Source organism: Heterocephalus glaber, unplaced genomic scaffold (assembly GCF_053883595.1).
Source record: "Heterocephalus glaber isolate CG9 unplaced genomic scaffold, H.glaber_assembly_v1.0 deba00001452, whole genome shotgun sequence".
Taxonomy (NCBI): Eukaryota; Metazoa; Chordata; class Mammalia; order Rodentia; family Bathyergidae; genus Heterocephalus; species Heterocephalus glaber.
Window position 1 is genome coordinate 19,623,455 of NW_028258302.1, and position 18,710 is coordinate 19,642,164.

Sequence of the window (18,710 nt, forward strand, 5' to 3'; positions counted from 1 at the left end):
GTAAAGGGGTACAGTATAGCTCTTGCCCCTACTATCTATGGAGTCAGTAGCAAGTTCCCTGAAGCCTGGACCTGTGTCCCCAAGGGTATTACCAAGTGACTAGGTGGTGCCTTGGGAAACATCTTTATTGGTCCTAGAGGTGGATTAAGGAAAAAGATATAACATCAAACCTGCCACAATTTCATGGAAATCATATCCTATAATGGGGCTCAATATCTCATATTTTTTAATGTGAATCAGTTGAAAGGAAAATGTACAAGTAATTAATGATGTGGGAGCTATGCTGTGGCAGCAGCCATGTTAGAACACATTCACGCAGAACTCATTTCATCCTCACAGTTGCCCTTTGAGGTTCTTACAGTTGTTTTACAGGTGAGGAAACCGAGGCACAAAGAGGTGATGTTTTCCAAAAGTCAGATAGCTAATAAATGGCTGATCCAGGCACTCTGACTCCACAATCTGGATTCTTAGCCGTGCACTCTTGGAGCTTAGGAAATGTTAGTGAATGTATGGAGGGGCTTCCACCTCCAGGCTAGCCTAGCTGCCCCAGGCCTGAGTACTGAGTGGGGAATGGATAGATGCCACTCACTGGTGGCCTCTGGTCTGCACATAAGGGCACCTGGAGGAAGGGCTGGGCACCCAGGGGTGTGGGGCATCCCCGCTCACTGACCCCTTGCTGTGCCCCAGCCACAGGTGGAGCCCCACCTATCCGCATAGAGATGTCCTCCTCTCAAGTGGCCGAAGGGCAGACCCTCGATCTGAACTGTGTGGTGCCTGGGCAGGCCCACGCCCAGGTCACATGGCACAAGCGCAGGGGCAGCCTGCCTGCCCGGCACCAGGTATGGGCCGGGGAAGAAGCAAGATGCACCCCTCCTTCCCAGCCATCCTGCCCAAATCCAGACCGAGGGAAGGTGGTCTCAGATGGTTTGGGAAACATTGTAGCTCGTCACTGGGGTCAGAGGTTGAGAACAGGCTGGGCACAGCAAGGCCACCACCAGCTCCGCAGCACCTTGGTGCAAAGGAGAAAAGAACACCACTTACTCAAGACCTTTGACTTTCTCCTGTGGGCAAGAATGTCATATTAACCATATACTTCATGCTGTCTAATGTCAAAGGGGATCACCTTGAACAGGATGCAGCCTGCTAAACTGCACGGCAGCCAGGGTACGGGTACCAGGGAGTGTGGGCATCAGGAGGCCTGAGCTAGAGCCCCCTCTCAACCCTTACCCACCTTGGCCAGGTCCACGGGCCCCTGCTGAGGCTGAACCACGTGTCCCCAGCCGACTCTGGCGAGTACTCCTGCCAAGTGACTGGCAGCTCAGGCACCCTGGAAGCTTCTGTCCTGGTCACAATTGAGGCCTCTACCCCAGGCCCCATTCCTGGTGAGTGGCAAAGAGCTGCGGATGATGTTAGGCACAGGCTGGGGCCCTGCTGGCCGTGCTCTTCCCTGCCCTTCTTTGGCAGGGGGATCCTATGGTTGAGCATTGAGTCCACCCAGGTCTTCCCAGATATGACTGTGGCAGAGCTCTGATCTGTGGTTTCTGGATCCCTGGGCTCTGGCAGTCCTCCAGCCCTTCCCTGCAGCCAGTGGGAGACCAGGGTCTCAGCCCATCTTGGTTCCCAGGGAAGGGAGATCCTCTTAGGTCCTGTACCTTAGGTCAGTCACTCAGGCCTCAGTACCTCCAGGAGGACCAGCCTGCCTGGTGACATGGCTGGGGTCCCTAGGAGCCTGCCTCTCACCTAGCCCTTGTCTACAGCCCCAGGACTGGCTCAGCCCATCTACATCGAGGCCACCTCCTCCCATGTGGCCGAAGGGCAGACTGTGGACCTGAACTGCGTGGTATCTGGGCAGGCCCATGCCCAGGTCACATGGCACAAGCGCGGGGGCAGCCTGCCTGCCCAGCACCAGGTAGGGGCACCAGGGCAGGCAAGGTCCAACCTGTATTTGCTTTCTGCCCCCAAACCTCAAGAGATTCCAGCCTGCGTGGGGACTGTGAGGACAAGACACCTGTCGGGCTTTTCTCCCAGCCCTGCTGCAGTCATCTCTTGAGCCTCAGTTTCCCCCTCTGTAAAGTTAGCCCATTGAACTTCTGGGATCTTCGAATGAAGCTTCTTCCCACTCCTATGCTAGGACCCCTGAAAAAATGGGACTTGCCCTGTCATGGGTGCCCTGGCCTCATGCTTCCCTCTCCCTGACAGACCCATGGCTCCCGGCTGCGGCTCCACCACATGTCCCCTGCTGACTCCGGAGAATACGTCTGCCGCGTGGCTGGTGGCTCAGGCTCAGAGCAGGAGGCCTTCTTCACGGTCACAGTCACCCCCAGCTCTGGGTCTTCCTACCGTGAGTGGGGGGGCACCAGTGGTGGGGAGCAGAGAGGAGGACCCTGGAGCACATGCAGGGCCTCCCCAGGAGGCCAACTGCCCCTACTGAGTGGGCCCTCCCCTCTGGCTCCAGGCCTCCGCACCCCTGTCATCTCCATTGACCCACCCAGCAGCACAGTGCACCAGGGCCAGGACGCCAGCTTCAAGTGCCTCATCCATGAGGGGGCACTGCCCATTAGCCTAGAGTGGAAGACCCGGAACCAGGAACTGGAGGGTGAGTGGTGGGGTGGTGATAACAGGTGGACAGGCAAGAGGCACTGAGCATGAGGAACTCCTGTTGGATTCACTCATGGCCCTGGGCAAGGCACAAATCCATCTACCTGGTGAAGGGCTGGGTCCAGGAGTCCCTGAGGCTCTTCTGCCATCTCTGACTCCGTGTCACATACCCAGGCCCAAAGAGTCAAGGCCATGGGGCAGCAGCTGCCAGCTAGCAGCACCAAGGCAAGAGTAGGGCAAGGTTGACCCTACTGACCTCCTCTTCCCCATGAAACCCCCAGACAACGTCCGCATCAGCCCCAACGGCTCCATCATCACCATCGTGGGCACCCGGCCAAGCAACCATGGGGCCTACCGCTGCGTGGCCTCCAACGCCTATGGTGTGGCCCAGAGTGTTGTGAACCTCAGCGTGCAAGGTGAGGAAGTGTGGACTTGTAGCTCTGCATTTCCATTTCCAGCCCTGATTCCCAGCTCTGTTTAGCTACTGCCTCTGCCACTACTTCCATCTTGGATATTCTCCTCTCTGAGCCTTAGTTTCCTGTGGCTCAGCTGGGGCCTGTGATGTGCGCATGACTGGCAAGACCTTCCAGTGAGTCAACCTGTGGCTGTTCTGGGCAGGGCCTCCAACAGTGTCCGTGCTCCCTGAGGGACCCGTGCGGGTGAAAGCAGGAAAGGACATCACCCTGGAATGTATTAGTCGTGGGGAGCCCCGCTCCTCTGTCCACTGGACCCGGATGGGCAGCCCTGCAAGGATGGAGCCTCGGACATATGGGCACGTGAACAGCCATGCGGTGCTGAAGGTGAGGTCAGGCCTTTTCTCCTCCATGTCCACCTGTCCAGGACCTCGCCCTGAGCAGGCACTTGGAGGAGGGGGCGGGAGGTGGAAGATGAGTGGGTGGAGAGTGGACAGGAGGGATGGGATAGGTGGGTGATGAGTAAATCAGAAGATAGGAGCTGGGGATTTAGCTCAGTGGTTTTGCTGCCTGCCTCGCAAATGCAAAGTCCTGAGTTCGATCCCCAGTACGAAAAAAAAAAAGAAAATAGGAGAGAGCAAAAAAGAAGAAAAAGAAGAATGGACACAAAGATGGGTGGGTAGGAAGAGGAATGGGGGTGGCTTGATGGCCAAGTAGATGGATGACTACTGGGGTGGCATGAAGGTGGGTCCCACAGCATCCACACAAGAAAGCCAAAAACAAAGGGAAGGCCAGTGTCAGAGGCCCTGGCCCAGCACCCACGTAAGCAGTCTCTCCTCACTTGCTCCTAGATTTCATCAGCTAAACCATCTGACACGGGCATCTATGCGTGCCTAGCCCAGAATGCCCTGGGCACAGCACAGAAGCGGGTGGAAGTGACTGTGGACACTGGCACTGCAGTCCCAGGTGCCCCCCAGGTCCAAGTTGAAGAAGTCGAGCTGACTGTGGAGGCTGGACAAACGGCCACGCTGAGCTGCTCAGCCACAGGTGTGAACAGGGGCGGGCAACAGGCTGGCAGAGCTGTGGTGCCATGGGGCTTGGATTGTAGACACAGTGTCTGGAGATGTCGTGTCTGGGAACCACCCACTTAGTAGCCCTCACGGAGGGACAGATCACCCAGGGTCCTCCCTGCCTCCCTACCCTCTGAGGCAGCCTTGTGCCCAGTGCTGTCATCTGCTCTACCTCACAGGCAGTCCCCTGCCCACCATTCACTGGTCCAAGCTGCGCTCCCCACTGCCCTGGCAGCACCGGCAGGAAGGGAACACACTCATCATCCCCCGAGTAGCCCAGCAGGACTCAGGCCAGTACATCTGCAATGCCACCAGCCCCACTGGGCATGCTGAGGCCACCATCATCCTGCACGTGGAGAGTAAGGCACTCATCCCCTCTCCTTGGGCTTCCGTCTCTGCTCTGCATGGAGGTCCAGCTACCCACTGCCATCCTGACCTCTGTCCTCCCCCACCCTAACATCTGTGTCTCCCCCCCACCCCAGGCCCACCGTACGCCACCGTAGTTCCGGAGCACGTGTCAGTGCAGGCTGGGGAGCTGGTGCAGCTGCAGTGCCTGGCTCACGGCACACCCCCGCTCACCTTCCAGTGGAGTCGGGTGGGCGGCAGCCTTCCTGGAAGGGTGACCACCAGAAACCAGCTGCTGCACCTGGAGCCCGCCAGCCCTGAGGACTCTGGCCGCTACCTCTGCCAGGTCACCAACAAGGTGGGATCAGCTGAGGCCTTCGCCCAGGTGCTTGTCCAAGGTAAGCAGCTGGGCTCAGCGTGGGCAGAGGGGTCAACTTTCTTCCGGGCCCTTCAGTGACCTCACCATAGGCACTGAGGGACCCACACTTGCAGGGTAAAGGCCTCCCCTGCACTGTCCCACCCGAAATGCCATCTTCTCCCTACTCTCCAAGGCCTGAGGTGGGCTGGCCTCCTCTCAGAAGATCCTTGATTGCTGTTCCCAGCCTCTCCAGCTCTCATTACTGTTTCCTGCCATTGACACTGATCTTGTGCTGCCAGAGGAAACTACTGTGTTCACATAAACACCTGGGCTGCCTCACAAGGCAGTCAGCAAGGACACCCAGGCAGGACCTGCACTCAGTCATCCCAGCAGCCCTGGGCTTGTCCTGCATCGGGGCCAGGACAGGCAGAGTACATGCTTGACAGGAACATACTAATGAATGAGCGACAGGCCCACCCCTACCATGCCCATGTCTTAAGTGGGTTGCTAAAGGATCCAGCATCTCCATGGCTGCCTGCAAAGAATTCCTGAAATTCCTAGAAGGAGCAAAACATGAAACCCACTGGTCAACATCCTGGACTCTGGCCTAGTTATACAACTTTGGCCGAGTCCTTTAACCTTGAGCCTCAGTTTCTTCTTCTGTAGAGAGAAAATGCCTCCTCATAGTTTGCTTAGAAAAACACATGAGCTAGAGGTGGTGGCCCAAGGCTATAATTCCAGCGCTGTGACAGGCTGAGGCAAGGGGATTGCAAATTCAAGCCCAGCTTGAACAGCTCAGCGACTTAGTGACCCTGTCTCAAAATTTAAAAATTAAAAAGGACTGGAGATGTAGCTCAATGCTGAGCCTCTGAGTTGAGTCCCTAGTACTGCAAAAAAACAAAGATACATGGGTAAAGCCTGCAGCTCATGGGGGCGTTGGTTCAACCCTCTTGCCATCCCAGCACGGAGGGGCGGGCCACCATGACCAAGTCTCTGCATTCTCTTTTGTTTTGTTTTGTTTTGTTTTGTTTTTGGTATGGGGGATCGAAGTTGGGACCTTGCAATTGCGAGGCAGGCGGCAGAATCACTGGGCTAAAATCCCCAGCCCTGCATTCTCTCATTTTGGACCACAGCCAGAATCCCCTTTGCTATCCTACTTGTTTCTGCTCCTGTCTTGGCCACTTCTCATGCCTCGACTCCCAAGGCTGGGAGCTGCGGAAGGAGCTCCGTGCCACACAGGCCCTCATGTGTGTTGGTTGAGTGACCACACAAGGAGCAAATAAGAGGCCACCGAGAGTACACCCTTTGAATACTGGATGATGCTTTCCTAGGTCCTGGGATGGCGGGGCTGTCAGGGACATGACGCGGAAGCTTAGAAGCCAGGTGCAGTGTCACACGCATGTCCAAGCTGCTCAGGAGACAGAGACAGGAGGCTCACTTGAGGCTAGGAGTTCCAGACTAGCGTGGGCAACATAGGCAAAGACCCTGCCTCAAAGAGAGAACAAAAGAGAACATCCCCAGAACCTCACACATGTCTCCGCAGGCCCCTTCAGCTCTCTCCCTGATACCCATGGCCCAGCAGAAGCCACGCCCACCGTGCAGGTCACTCCACAGCTGGAGACCAAGAGCATCGGGGCCAACGCCGAGTTCCACTGTGCCGTGCCCAGTGACCGGGGCACCCAGCTCCGTTGGTTCAAGGAAGGGGGTCAGCTGCCTCCTGGCCACAGCGTGCAGGACGGGGTGCTCCGGTGAGTGATGGGGGGGTAGGGGTGGGCAGGACTGCCCTGGGCACCACAGCCCATGGCTCACATGGGGCTGGGCCTGAAGTGAAGTCCTTGGGTAGGTCACTTGACCTCCCTGAGCCTCCACGTGTAATACAGGCCTGGTTCTCACACACACTTAGTTCTTTCTTGAGCCTGTAAAAGGGGAAGAAAGACAGTAGCTCTGTGACTTGGGAACTGTGACCTTGAGCTCTAGAGCAGTGGGTCTCTTTGTCTGAAATGGGTGTAGCACCCACCCCACCCACCTGCCTGCCTCAGCGGTCACTACAGGAGGCCTGAAGCTGGCCCTGGGTACTGACCTGTGTTGCTGGTAACTCCCTCGTAATTGCAAAGCATTCTCAATCAGTCTCACTCCCTGATCTCATTCATTTTTCTTTACAGACTCCAGAATTTAGACCAGAGCTGTCAAGGGATGTATGTTTGCCGGGCACATGGACCTTGGGGACAGGCCCAGGCCAGTGCCCGGCTGATTGTCCAAGGTAGGGGTGTGGCTTAGGCCTCTGCTAAGAGACGGGGCAGAGATGAGAAGGGAAAAGGGTGCAGGGCTCCAACCATATTTCCCCAGAAAACCCCCCAAGTGACCAGGTGTGTTGTCACATGTCTGTAATTATTGGTAGGCTGAGGCAGGAGAATCCAGCCTGGGCAATTTAGCAATTCAGCAAGATCCTATTTCAAAAAGTGAAAAGAGGGCTGGGGATGTAGCTCAGGGTAAAGGCCCTGGGTTCATTCCCCAGTATCACCAAAAATCCCTGGTACCAAAAAATAAAAAGCCTAAAACAGATGAAAGCCCAGGGCTCCCTTTTCGGGCATCATTGGCCTCCCGGCCAGGCTGACTTCCTGCCACCTCCTCCCCAGCGCTGCCCTCCGTGCTCATCAACATCCGCACCTCCGTGCAGACCGTGGTGGTCGGCCATTCCATCGAGTTTGAGTGCCTGGCGCTGGGTGACCCCAAGCCTCAGGTGACGTGGAGCAAAGTTGGAGGGCGCCTTCGGCCTGGCATTGTGCAGAGTGGAAGTGTTATCAGGATTGCTCATGTGGAGCTGGCCGATGCAGGACAGTACCGCTGCACAGCCACCAACACTGCTGGCACCACCCAGTCCCACGTGCTGCTGCTCGTGCAAGGTGAAGGCCACCAAGGACCTTGTAGGGGACATGGACCCAGGCAGGGGCTTCTCATGCTGCCTTCTCTTCCATGGGCTGCTTTTTTCTTCCTTTCTGCTATGTTGGGGGCCCTGAGTTATGTGTACTTAAAGGCCAGGTTTTATAGCAGATGGTGGCATCGAGGGGTAAAAGTGAGTCCTCTGCTTTCAATCCCAGCCACTGGGGAGGCTGAGGCAAGATTGCAAGTTTAAAGCCAGCCTGGGCAAATTAGCAAGACTCTCTCAAAATTAAAAGAGCCTGAGGGCCAGGGGTTTGGCTCACTGATTCCACCACCTGCCTTGCAGCCACAGGGGCCTGTGTTCAATCTCTGGTACCAACCCCCCCCCCCAAAAAAAAACCACAACATAAAACAAGGACAAAAAAAAAAAAAGCAAGGACAGCAGGCACAGGGCGGGCATGAACACTCCTTTGAAGACAGTTCTTTTTTGCCCCAAACCCTGTGACTGGCCCCAAACCTACCCACCTACACTCCTACACTACCTTAGTTCTGTCTTCTCTGGTCCCCAGAGGGCTGTACAGTTTCATGGCCAGGCATATTGCAGAGGTTTGGGGCTGTGGGTGGCCCTGTCCCTAAGCCCTGACTCTGGCCTGTCCCTTCTCTGTAATCAGGAGTAAGCAGCTACAGGTCCCTTGTCTGTAACTCGGGCCACAGGGGCAGCGTGAGGATGTGAGGATTGGAGTCAGGGCACAGGCTAGGTGGCGGCAGCTGTGATCACGCTGATGGCCTGTGTCTCCTCCCTTCTCAGCCTTGCCCCAGATCTCAACACCCCCAGAGGTCCGAGTGCCTGCTGGATCTGCAGCTGTCTTCCCCTGCATGGCCTCGGGCTACCCAACTCCTGACATCACCTGGAGCAAGGTAAGTGCTTCAAAGGGAACCAGGACCTGGCACAGCAAATGCAGTGTTTGAAATCTGGCCAAGGCAGGGATGGGCGGCAGGCCCTGTGGGAAGTGGGGCCGAGGCCAGGGCCTCAGTACTGGTGTTTGCAGCTGGATGGCGACCTGCCCCCTGAAAGCCGCCTGGAGAACAACATGCTGATGCTGCCCTCGGTCCGGCCACAGGATGCAGGCACCTACGTCTGCACTGCCACCAACCGGCAGGGCAAGGTCAAGGCCTTTGCCCATCTGCAAGTGCCAGGTAGGACTACGCCCAGCCTTGAATTGGCAGTGCCCACCACTCTTCACTGGGCACCCTCCCTAACGGTACTCTCTGCTGGCAGAGCGAGTGGTGCCCTACTTCACCCAGACCCCACATTCCTTCCTGCCACTGCCCACCATCAAGGATGCCTACAGGAAATTTGAAATCAAGATCACCTTCCGGCCAGACTCAGCTGACGGTGAGCAGGGGCTGGGGAGGGAGGACTTGTGGAGGACCTGCCACTGTGTAAGAGCCCAGCAGCCCCTGTCCTGCCCAGCACCCTCGCCCTCCTTGTCCAGGAGCATACAGATCTGGGGCCTCCCACTTCCTCTCTCCTGCCTGTTCTCATCCCACCTGGGTGACAGCCTGCCTTCCCTGCTGCCTCTGCTGTGGTACCTCTGTCCCATCTTCCTCTCCTGGTCTTGGCTGCTCCCTCCCTCCTCCTTCTGCCACCTCTCACCCTTTCCTCTTCTCTTTCTCTCTCTGATCTCTTACGGCTCTCTGGCTTTCACTGTCCAGGCCTCCTTCTCTACTCGGGTGAGTCTCCACCTGCCTGGCCTCCTTCAGGTAGACCCCAGCGTGTGCATGAAGCCGCTTCTGTCTCTGTCTCAGGGCTCTCAGCAAGGTCCCTGAGATCAGGAGAAGTCCCTGGCCACCTAAGGTGCGCCCCAGGGAGGGACCAGAGTTGAAACAGAAAGACTCAAGAGCCTGACTCATTCAAAGGGTGGGGGTAACAGGGAGCCTGTGGCTGGAGGGGGCTCTCACTGAGCTGTGCCCACCCAGGGATGCTGCTGTACAATGGGCAGAAGCGGGGCCCAGGGAGCCGCACCAACCTGGCCAACAGGCAGCCTGACTTCATCTCCTTTGGTCTCGTGGGCGGGAGGCCCGAGTTCCGGTGAGCCCCTCAACTTCTCTATCTGCAGGAGAAGGACAGGTGGGGGACTGGACCCAAGACATTAGCCAGGATACATTACCCTGGGCTGAGTTGTACAAAGGCGATTATAGAGGAAGGAGGTCACCCTGACTATCCAGCCTGCTAGAGTAGACATGGTACGGTAGGCCAGGCAGAGGAGGGAGGTACCAAAGGCCTGGGGCTGCTGCAGGCGAGGATTCATTCATTCGTTCATTCAACACATGGCTACCATATGCTGGGCACTGACATAGACATAAACAAAATGGGTCAACTTCTGGCCTTGTGGAATTGTGCACTGCAGGTGGAGCTTCAACCCATAAACAAAGGAAAGCAAGGTCATCTCAGAGAGAGGGGAACTGAGGAGCAGTAGAGCCAGGTGCCAGGTGGCACCACCCTAGAGCCCAGGATCTTTCAGCCCCATGGGCTAGTGTGGAACAGCTCCCAGGGAGAGGGGCAGGGAGGGAAGACCTAGGGAAGAGGCGGGGATGGGCTGCACTTGGGTGTGTGATGGGGCAGAACAGGGCAGGAACAGGAACTGGACATCGTGACATCCTTCCTCTGGCACCCCATCACCCAGGCTGGGCCACTCCATGGCCATATTACAACTTCTATTCACCCTCTTCTACCCCTGTGCTGCCCCATGGAGCAGGTTTGATGCAGGCTCTGGCATGGCCACCATCCGCCACCCCACACCACTGGCCCTAGGCCAGTTCCACACCATAACCCTGCTGCGCAACCTCACCCAGGGCTCCCTGATCGTGGGTAACCTGGCCCCAGTGAATGGGACCTCCCAGGTGAGACTCGACCCTGTCCCTTATTCCTACCCCCAGCCCGGCCCTGCCCCACCTGTCTGCCATTCCTGACCTCCCTCCAACCTCCCCAGGGCAAGTTCCAGGGCCTGGACCTGAATGAGGAGCTATACCTGGGTGGCTACCCCGACTATGGCACTATCCCCAAGGCAGGGCTGAGCAGTGGCTTCATAGGTGAGCCTGTCCCCACCTCCCCCAGGCCAAGCTGGGCAGACACTGCGGGGCACGGGTGTGGGCTGGGCTGACAAGCTCCTCACACCTCTGGCCCCTGCTCATCCTGCCCACCTGCTCTCCAGGCTGTGTCCGGGAGCTGCGCATCCAGGGCGAGGAGATCATCTTCCATGACCTCAACCTCACGGCACATGGCATCTCCCACTGCCCCACCTGCCGGGACCTGCCATGCCAGGTGGCCCCCAGCCCACACACCCAGCCACCTGAGCCGTGGCTGGCCTTGGAGGAGGGGCTGGGCTGGGTGTCCTTGGCCTGACCTCTGGTGGCTGCTTTGCAGAATGGAGGCCAGTGCCATGACTCAGAGAGCAGCAGCTATGTGTGCGTCTGTCCATCTGGCTTCACTGGGAGCCGCTGTGAGCACTCGCAGGCCCTGCACTGCCACCCAGGTGTGACCCTCCCCCCAGTCACTCTCCCTAGGTGTTGCTCTCTCGTGTGTCACCCCCTGCAGTGGCTGGGGTCCTTCCACACTCCGTCACTCTTACCCAAGGACTGGAAGCTCCCCCACCATGGCCAGCCAGGCTCTCACCCCAGCCCAGGCACTGCCCCTTGGGTCCCTGCCACCTTCCCATCTTCTACCCAGGTGCCCCTCAGCCCATACTCTGCCCAGGTGCATCGTAAGCAATAGCAGACATATGGTCACTCTTCATGCCCCTGGCTGTCCCATGCCTGGCTCTCTGCTCCTCCCAGTAGCCCTCCTAGGCTGGCCTGGCCCTAATGGCCATCTGCAATGGGCAGGGCGTAGGCATCCACATTCACCTCCTCCCAAGTCACATCAGTGTCCTTCTCACTGGCCCCTGTGCCCCCAGAGGCCTGCGGGCCCGACGCCACCTGTGTGAACCGGCCCGATGGTCGAGGCTACACCTGCCGCTGCCACCTGGGCCGCTCAGGGGTGAGGTGTGAGGAAGGTAAGTAGAGTCAGGTATGACCCCTAGGGTCTCAGTGACAGTTGGGGATGGTGGCCAGGGCACTCAGAGGCCATGTTGGACCCTGCAGGTGATAAATTTATCTTGAAGCCCTAAAATCTCAAAAACACCTGTCTGCTGCCAGCCTGAATCCCTTATGTGAGGGCCCCCAGGGAGGCCCCCCAGGCTAGAGGTGCTCACAGCCTGATCTGCAGAGCCAGGCCTGGGGCTCCTGGCCAGCAACAGCTGGCACCCAGCTGGTACCAAGCCTCTGAAATGGGGAGTGAGGTGGGCAAGGGTCTCAGGGAAAACCGAGTAGCTGGGTCCTGCCCAGAACCCCTTGGCCCCACTGCCCCTGGCTGAGCTGTGGCTGCTGCAGGTGTGACAGTGACTGCCCCATCCATGTCGGGCGCTGGCTCTTACCTGGCACTCCCTGCCCTCACCAACACACACCACGAGCTACGGCTGGACATGGAGTTCAAGCCCCTGGCGCCAGATGGGATCCTGCTGTTCAGCGGGGGGAGGATCGGGCCTGTGGAGGATTTCGTGTCCTTGGCGATGCTCAGTGGCCACCTGGAGTTCCGCTATGAGCTGGGGTCAGGTAGGCACTGGGCACCAGGGGCACATGGTTCTCTGGGTGCCCAGCTGTGCCCCCTTTGGCTCTCCACGCCCAAGGAGGCTCAAAGGGACAAATCCAGCAGCCACACACCTGAAGCCCTTGTTCCCACACCGTCCCTGTGTGACTGAGCAAACCCTTGGCCATGGGTCCCTCACTGGGGAAGTTCCCTGTGTGCTCACATACCTAGGGGAGGGTTCAGGGCCAGGTTCCCCTTGGTACCTAACCCTGCCTGGTATCCCCTCAGGGCTGGCTGTCCTGCGGAGCCCCGAGCCTCTGGCTCTGGGCCGCTGGCACCGTGTGTCTGCAGAGCGCCTGAATAAGGACGGCAGCTTGCGGGTAAATGGGGGCCGCCCAGTGCTGCGCTCCTCGCCAGGCAAGAGCCAGGGCCTCAACCTGCACACCCTCCTCTACCTGGGAGGCGTGGAGCCCTCCGTGCCACTGTCCCCGGCCACCAACGTGAGCGCTCACTTCCGTGGCTGCGTGGGTGAGGTGAGAAGCAGCCTCCAGGGGACCAGAGGGGGCTGTGGTCAAACCAACGCTGCCTGACACTCACCTGGCCTGGGATCCCCACCTCCTGACCGAGCCTGTTTCCTCTCTGTAAAGTGCAAATGTTAGCCACTCCTGGGCAGGGTGTACTGAGGGCTGGCACACAGTAGGCACTCAACTTCTGCATCCCCCTCCCACACTGAGGATCTCTCTCACCACCCAGGCACCCCAACCCCACCACATTCTTCTCTGCTGGCACACTGTGCCTCTACCTCTGGCATTCCTTTAGCTCCTTGGTGTCCCTGTGCCCACAGGTGTCTGTGAATGGCAAGCGACTGGACCTCACCTACAGCTTCCTGGGCAGCCAGGGAATTGGGCAGTGCTATGACAACTCCCCCTGCGAGCGCCAGCCATGCCACAATGGTGCCACATGCATGCCCGCTGGCGAGTATGAGTTCCAGTGCCTATGTCGAGATGGCTTCAAAGGTTCGAGCTGGCCTGGTACTCCAGGAGGGCACAGTGGTTGGTGGTACCTCCAGCCCCTGCCCACCCACTCATCTCTGCCCTGGCCTATAGGAGACCTCTGTGAGCATGAGGAAAACCCCTGCCAGCTCCGTGAGCCCTGCCTGCATGGGGGCACCTGCCAAGGCACCCAGTGCCTCTGCCCGCCTGGCTTCTCTGGCTCACACTGCCAACAAGGTATCCAGGCCTGCTTTCCTTTCACCTCCCAGGGGGTCCCTGGGGCTGGACAAGTTCCCCTGGGGATCTTCATCAACCAACTGGACCCACCCTCCCCCACAGGGTCTGGACATGACACAGTGGAGTCCAGTTGGCATCTTGAAGGCAGTGGGGGCAACGGTATGTACCTGCTGTGGCCCTGTGGCCAGCCAGGGCAGCCCTGTGGGCTTATCTCCTCCTTGGCCTTAGCCTGTCAGCCTTCTCTTCTGATTACTCACACTTCCACTCCAGCCTCTAAGCAAAAAGGCCTAGGTGAGGGGCTTGCTGGATACAGAAGAAAGAAAAGCCACGTACAAAGCTGGGACCTGCCTCAGGTTTACTGGCAAGGTGACCTTGAGCAGCTCTTTGAACCACCCTGACCTCACTCTCCTCTTCTGTAATTATACAATTAACAAACACCTATTGTGTGCTCAGTTTTGCCTGGGAGCAGAAAATATAACATGAATAAGCAGGACCCTCACTCTCAAGGATTCTGCTGTCTTTGTAAAAATAAAGATGCCAGGCATGGTGGCGCATGCCTGTAATCCCAGCTCTCAGGAGGCTGAGGCAGGAGGATTGCCATGAGTTCAAGGCTAGGCTGGGCAACATAGTTCAAGGCCAACCTGAACTGCATAGTGAGACCCTGTCTCAAAAACACACACACAGGTGGGCCAGGGATTTAGCTCAGTGGTTTCACCACCTTCTGCGCAAGTGCAAGGACCCGAGTTTGATCCCCCGGTACCAAACAAAAACACACACAGGACTGGGGATTTAGCTCAGTGGTGCTGCTGCCTGCCTCCCAAGCACAAGAACCCAAGTTCAATTCCTGGTACCAAAAAATAAATAAATAAAGTGAAGCTGGTATGGCGGCATATCCTTGTAATCCCAGCTCTCGGAAGGCTGAGGCAGGAGTATCACCACAAGTTTGAGGCCAGCCTGGACTACATAGTGAGACCTTGTCTCAAAACAAAACAAAACAAAAAGTGAAATGGGGCTTGGTGGTATAGTCCTATAATCCCAGCACTCTGGAAGGCTGAACCAGGAGGCTCACAAGTTCAAGCCCCATGTGGCCAACTTAGCTAGACCCTGTCTCAAAATTAAAAAAAAAAAAAATTTAATGACTGGGAAATCTACCTCAATGTGATGGCTCTGGGTTCAATCCCCAGTAATGGAAAAATTAAAAAGATAAAACGAGAAAGTTGAGCCAGGGATTTAGCTCAGTGGTTCCGCTACCTGCCTCGCAAGGTCCCAAGTTTGATCCCTGGTACCAAAAAAAAAAAAAAAAAAAATACAGACACATAACCCTCCCCAAAAAAATTTATTTTAAGAGCTTGGGGATGTAGCTTAGTGCAAAGGCTCTGTGTTCACTTCCCAGTACCATACACATACACAAAAAGGACTGAGGATGGGCCCAGTTGTAGAGTGTCTAGCATGTGTGAGGGCTTGGGGATTCAGTCCCCAGTACCACAAAAAAATAAGTAAATAAAATAGTGTTTGTTGAACATTTACAGTTACTGTGTAAAGTCCTTTATAGATCATCCTTCTCGTCACTAATAGGAGAGGCTGTGATATAGTGGTTAAGAGCATAGACTCTGAAGCCAGTCTGCCTGGATTCAAATCTGGGCCTTGCTACTAACTGTGACTCTGGGTGAGTCACTTAACCTCTCTGTGCTTCAGTTTTCCAATGCATTAAATGGAGAAAAGTATAACTTTTTTTTTTTTTTTTTGGTGCCGGGGATTGAACTCGGGACCTTGTGCTTGCAAGACAGGCAGCGGAACCACTGAGCTAAATCCCCGGCCCAAGTATAACGTTTTTTAATCCCTAAGACTTTGAATAAAATTAACTCATAGGGTTATGTAGCTTAAATTGGAAGCTCCCTGCATAGGCACATAGCAGGTACATGGTAAATGGGTAAATGTCAGCAGTTACTCGAATTGTTTGGTGGGAAGTTGTTGAGTGTCCCTTGCAGCTGCCAGTCCTCCTGTGGCCATGCTGGCCTGTGGGCTGGGTCGTGAGCAGGTGGTAGTGGGGATGGTACAGCCACAGTGTGGACACTGGAGCTGAAAGGCCCAGGTTGAGATCCCAGCTTCCCAGTTTTGGGCAACTTATGTTGAGCCTGTCTCCCCCTCCTGTCCCATGAAGCAGAGGGAACACATGAAGCTCTGAACCTGATTGCCAAGGACCAAGGTGACCAGCTGGCCCAGTTTGCTGGGGATTCTCAGAGCTAAAGCTAACGAAACATGGCAGACAGGGACATGGATCCAAGCAACTCCATAAAATAAGATACAGAGGATTTCAAAGGAAACCAGTTAGACTGAATAACAAGTTACCAAAGTATTTGTAGACTCCTAATATATGTGCTTCTTTATCAGCACAGTAAATAAGTCATTAAGCATGAGCAGTGTTTTGAAATATTTGCAACTACTCCAGTGTGCTAGGCAAATATTAGGGGAAAAGTTCCAGGCTCTGATGCTACTGCTGTGGCTGGTTGCCAACAGCCATAAGTGAGGGAGCTGCTAAATGTCAGTGAGAAGTGAGTGAATGAAAATAGATGTGACGTTTTCCCATCAAGTTCAAGGCCCCTTGAGTTTGTTGGTGGCCCCTTTGGGATAGTACTGAGGGACCACAGGTTGAGGGCCCCTGTAATGGAGTGGAGGTGGGGGCCAGGGAACCCATTGGGGACCGCACCTACCTGCCGAGACAATGTCTCACCCTCACCCACCCCCGCCCACAGATGCCCCCGGGCAGTACGGAGCCTATTTCCACAATGATGGCTTCCTAGCCCTTCCCAGCCGAGTCTTCTCCAGGAGGTAAGACAGGTCCAGGTGGGGGAGGACAGGAGTCCAAGAGCTCTGTCCACTCACTCACCCCCTCCCCACCCCCCACAGCCTGCCTGAAGTGCCCGAGACTATCGAGCTGGAGGTTCGGACCAGCACGGCCAACGGCTTGCTGCTCTGGCAGGGCGTGGTGAGTGGGCACCAGGTGTGGAGTCTTGGGATCCTGCAGCAGGAGGCTGGCCCACTGGTGGCCAGGGCCATGGGGCGGGAGGAAGGTCTCTCAGTACTACAGCATCAGGGACCTCAGCTCTGCAGGCTGGGGACTCTAAGACCCTGTGCTTCCTTGGCAGGAGGTGGGAGAGGCCAACCGAGGAAAGGACTTCATCAGCCTAGGACTGCAGGATGGCCTCCTTGTCTTCAGGTGGGTCCTGGCACCCTGCCCCTCCTCCCCCCTCCCTGGCTCCTCCCATGGGAAGCTGCCCCTGCCAGTCCCCCAGTCACATATCACCTCGCCCCCTCGCCGCTCCATACCACCAGTCCTGCACCAGCTCGCACTCATGGGCCTCTGTTACTCCAGCTACCAGTTGGGCAGTGGGGAGGCCCACCTTGTCTCTGAGGACCCTATCAATGACGGCGAGTGGCACCGGGTGGCAGTGCTGCGGTAAGCAAGCCCAGCCAGGCGTTAGGAAAAAGGACTAGAGTCCTGCAGAGGGATAGGATGCCCCCATCACAGGCAGGGAAGTGGCCACTGAGCTCTGTGAGAGAACAGGAAACTGGAGTTGGGGAGCTCCCTGGTCAAACCAGAGCTGGGTTTGCAGGGTGAGGCCCATGATTGGGGGGTGTGCAAGGGGCTGGGCCTGGCTCATCTGTCCAGAGTCTCCATGCCAAGGGGATGGGTTTTATGGGTGGGCTGGAAGGATGGGAATCCAGGCCAGGCAGGGGGCCTGACCCAGCCACACTGCAGAGAGGGCCGGAGAGGCTCCATCCAGGTTGACGGCGAGGAGCTGGTGAGCGGACAGTCCCCGGGCCCCAATGTGGCAGTCAACACCAAAGGCAGGGTGTACATTGGTAAGTCTTGGGCTGGCCTGGGGTGGGAGGAGCCCACCAAGGGCAAGGAGGGCACGGTGGTCCTGCAATGCTGGCCTCCTGGGCTTCTGGAACCCTCCAGCGCTCTCACTCCCCTGCCCACAGGTGGCGCCCCAGATGTGGCCACACTGACCAGAGGCAGGTTCTCCTCAGGCATCACAGGCTGTATCAAGAACCTAGTGCTGCACTCGGCTGGGCCTGGCGCACCACCGCCCCAACCCCTAGACCTGCAGCACCGTGCCCAGGCTGGAGCCAACACACGCCCCTGCCCCTCATAGGCACTTGCCAGCTTCCCATGGACTCCCAGGCCACGCCCAGCCTGACAATGTCGAGTATATTATTATTAATATTATTATTATGAGTTTTTTGTAAGAAACTGAAGCGATGCCATGCTTTGCTGCTACTGCCCTGGGCTGGACTGGAGGGTGGGCACACCAGCTTCCCACACACATGGGAAAAGCACCAAGGCCTGTGGGCAGGGCAGGTGGGAGGGTCTGTTGCCTCAGAAAGCCACCAAGAACTGAGGTTAGGCATGGTGGCTGGGTAGACCCAGATCTATCCCAACCCCTCATGCCCTGACGGAACCCCCCAAAGAACTGGGCCACCCACTTTGGGAGCCCTTGGGCAGCCCTCCTTCCTGAGGACCATCTCAGCTCACCACCTGGTGCCCACCAGCTAAGTGAACAGGAGGTATCACCTGCCCTTACCCCCCCAACCCTGGGCTGGAAAACTCCATAGCGCCCCCTGTGGAGCAGAAGGCAGCTTGCTCTTCCCCCCACCAGCTCCATCCCAATCCCCCACCTCTGCCCAGCGGCACAGCCTCCTCCCACCTCCACTCCCTCCCTCTGCATTCCCACCACCCACACACAGTCCAGGGTCCCCCCTCAGGGCTGCAAGGGAAACCCCCCCAGCTCCTCCCTGGAACACCCAGCACTGAGGTCTCACCACACCAGACCACATCCCCCACTCTTCTGGAGGTGAAGGCCCAGGGACTTGGGGGAACTGGTGGTCAGGAAGAGCCAGTGCCTTAGAGTGGGGAGGCCAAGACCCCTGACTGGGGGGAGTGGAAGGGAGATGACAGCCCCACCCCTGGGAACCCAACGACCGACCTGGTGGTCAGCAGTCCCCATATTGTGGCTTTGGGACACCTGACCTCAGGTCCTAGAAGGGTCTTTGTCTTGATTTTTCTTAATAAACGGTGCTATCCCCGCCAGTAGTCTGCTGTGTCTTTGGGTCTCGACTCAGTGGCATATGGAGAGCAGGCTGGCATGGGACACAGCTGGCTGCTGGGGTCTGGGTGGGAATCGA

At 57.1% G+C, this 18,710-nt stretch overlaps 1 protein-coding gene across 9 annotated transcripts in view; it reads left to right on the plus strand.

The window, feature by feature from the left end:
* Hspg2 (heparan sulfate proteoglycan 2) overlaps nucleotides 1-18,615 on the plus strand; it is a 97,036-nt gene extending 78,421 nt beyond the window's left edge. For 6 of the 9 annotated variants that reach the window (XM_087215619.1, XM_087215626.1, XM_087215620.1 and 3 more), the window contains 34 exons: nucleotides 688-839; nucleotides 1,241-1,382; nucleotides 1,758-1,909; nucleotides 2,200-2,341; nucleotides 2,456-2,596; nucleotides 2,880-3,014; nucleotides 3,217-3,398; nucleotides 3,863-4,058; nucleotides 4,261-4,440; nucleotides 4,564-4,824; nucleotides 6,328-6,532; nucleotides 6,947-7,044; nucleotides 7,421-7,687; nucleotides 8,473-8,582; nucleotides 8,714-8,861; nucleotides 8,944-9,060; nucleotides 9,381-9,398; nucleotides 9,645-9,756; nucleotides 10,424-10,568; nucleotides 10,658-10,757; nucleotides 10,880-10,989; nucleotides 11,092-11,200; nucleotides 11,621-11,719; nucleotides 12,096-12,317; nucleotides 12,580-12,824; nucleotides 13,136-13,307; nucleotides 13,398-13,520; nucleotides 13,623-13,679; nucleotides 16,274-16,349; nucleotides 16,428-16,506; nucleotides 16,667-16,737; nucleotides 16,894-16,977; nucleotides 17,281-17,384; nucleotides 17,508-18,615. In XM_087215619.1, coding sequence (XP_087071745.1) covers nucleotides 688-839; nucleotides 1,241-1,382; nucleotides 1,758-1,909; nucleotides 2,200-2,341; nucleotides 2,456-2,596; nucleotides 2,880-3,014; nucleotides 3,217-3,398; nucleotides 3,863-4,058; nucleotides 4,261-4,440; nucleotides 4,564-4,824; nucleotides 6,328-6,532; nucleotides 6,947-7,044; nucleotides 7,421-7,687; nucleotides 8,473-8,582; nucleotides 8,714-8,861; nucleotides 8,944-9,060; nucleotides 9,381-9,398; nucleotides 9,645-9,756; nucleotides 10,424-10,568; nucleotides 10,658-10,757; nucleotides 10,880-10,989; nucleotides 11,092-11,200; nucleotides 11,621-11,719; nucleotides 12,096-12,317; nucleotides 12,580-12,824; nucleotides 13,136-13,307; nucleotides 13,398-13,520; nucleotides 13,623-13,679; nucleotides 16,274-16,349; nucleotides 16,428-16,506; nucleotides 16,667-16,737; nucleotides 16,894-16,977; nucleotides 17,281-17,384; nucleotides 17,508-17,680 — 4,727 coding nt within the window. In that variant the 3' untranslated portion in view covers nucleotides 17,681-18,615. The remainder of the gene's footprint in view (nucleotides 1-687; nucleotides 840-1,240; nucleotides 1,383-1,757; nucleotides 1,910-2,199; nucleotides 2,342-2,455; nucleotides 2,597-2,879; nucleotides 3,015-3,216; nucleotides 3,399-3,862; nucleotides 4,059-4,260; nucleotides 4,441-4,563; nucleotides 4,825-6,327; nucleotides 6,533-6,946; nucleotides 7,045-7,420; nucleotides 7,688-8,472; nucleotides 8,583-8,713; nucleotides 8,862-8,943; nucleotides 9,061-9,380; nucleotides 9,399-9,644; nucleotides 9,757-10,423; nucleotides 10,569-10,657; nucleotides 10,758-10,879; nucleotides 10,990-11,091; nucleotides 11,201-11,620; nucleotides 11,720-12,095; nucleotides 12,318-12,579; nucleotides 12,825-13,135; nucleotides 13,308-13,397; nucleotides 13,521-13,622; nucleotides 13,680-16,273; nucleotides 16,350-16,427; nucleotides 16,507-16,666; nucleotides 16,738-16,893; nucleotides 16,978-17,280; nucleotides 17,385-17,507) is intronic. The other 3 variants (XM_087215621.1, XM_087215625.1, XM_013074281.3) reach the window with 2 other exon arrangements.
* The last annotated feature ends 95 nt before the right edge of the window (nucleotides 18,616-18,710 follow it).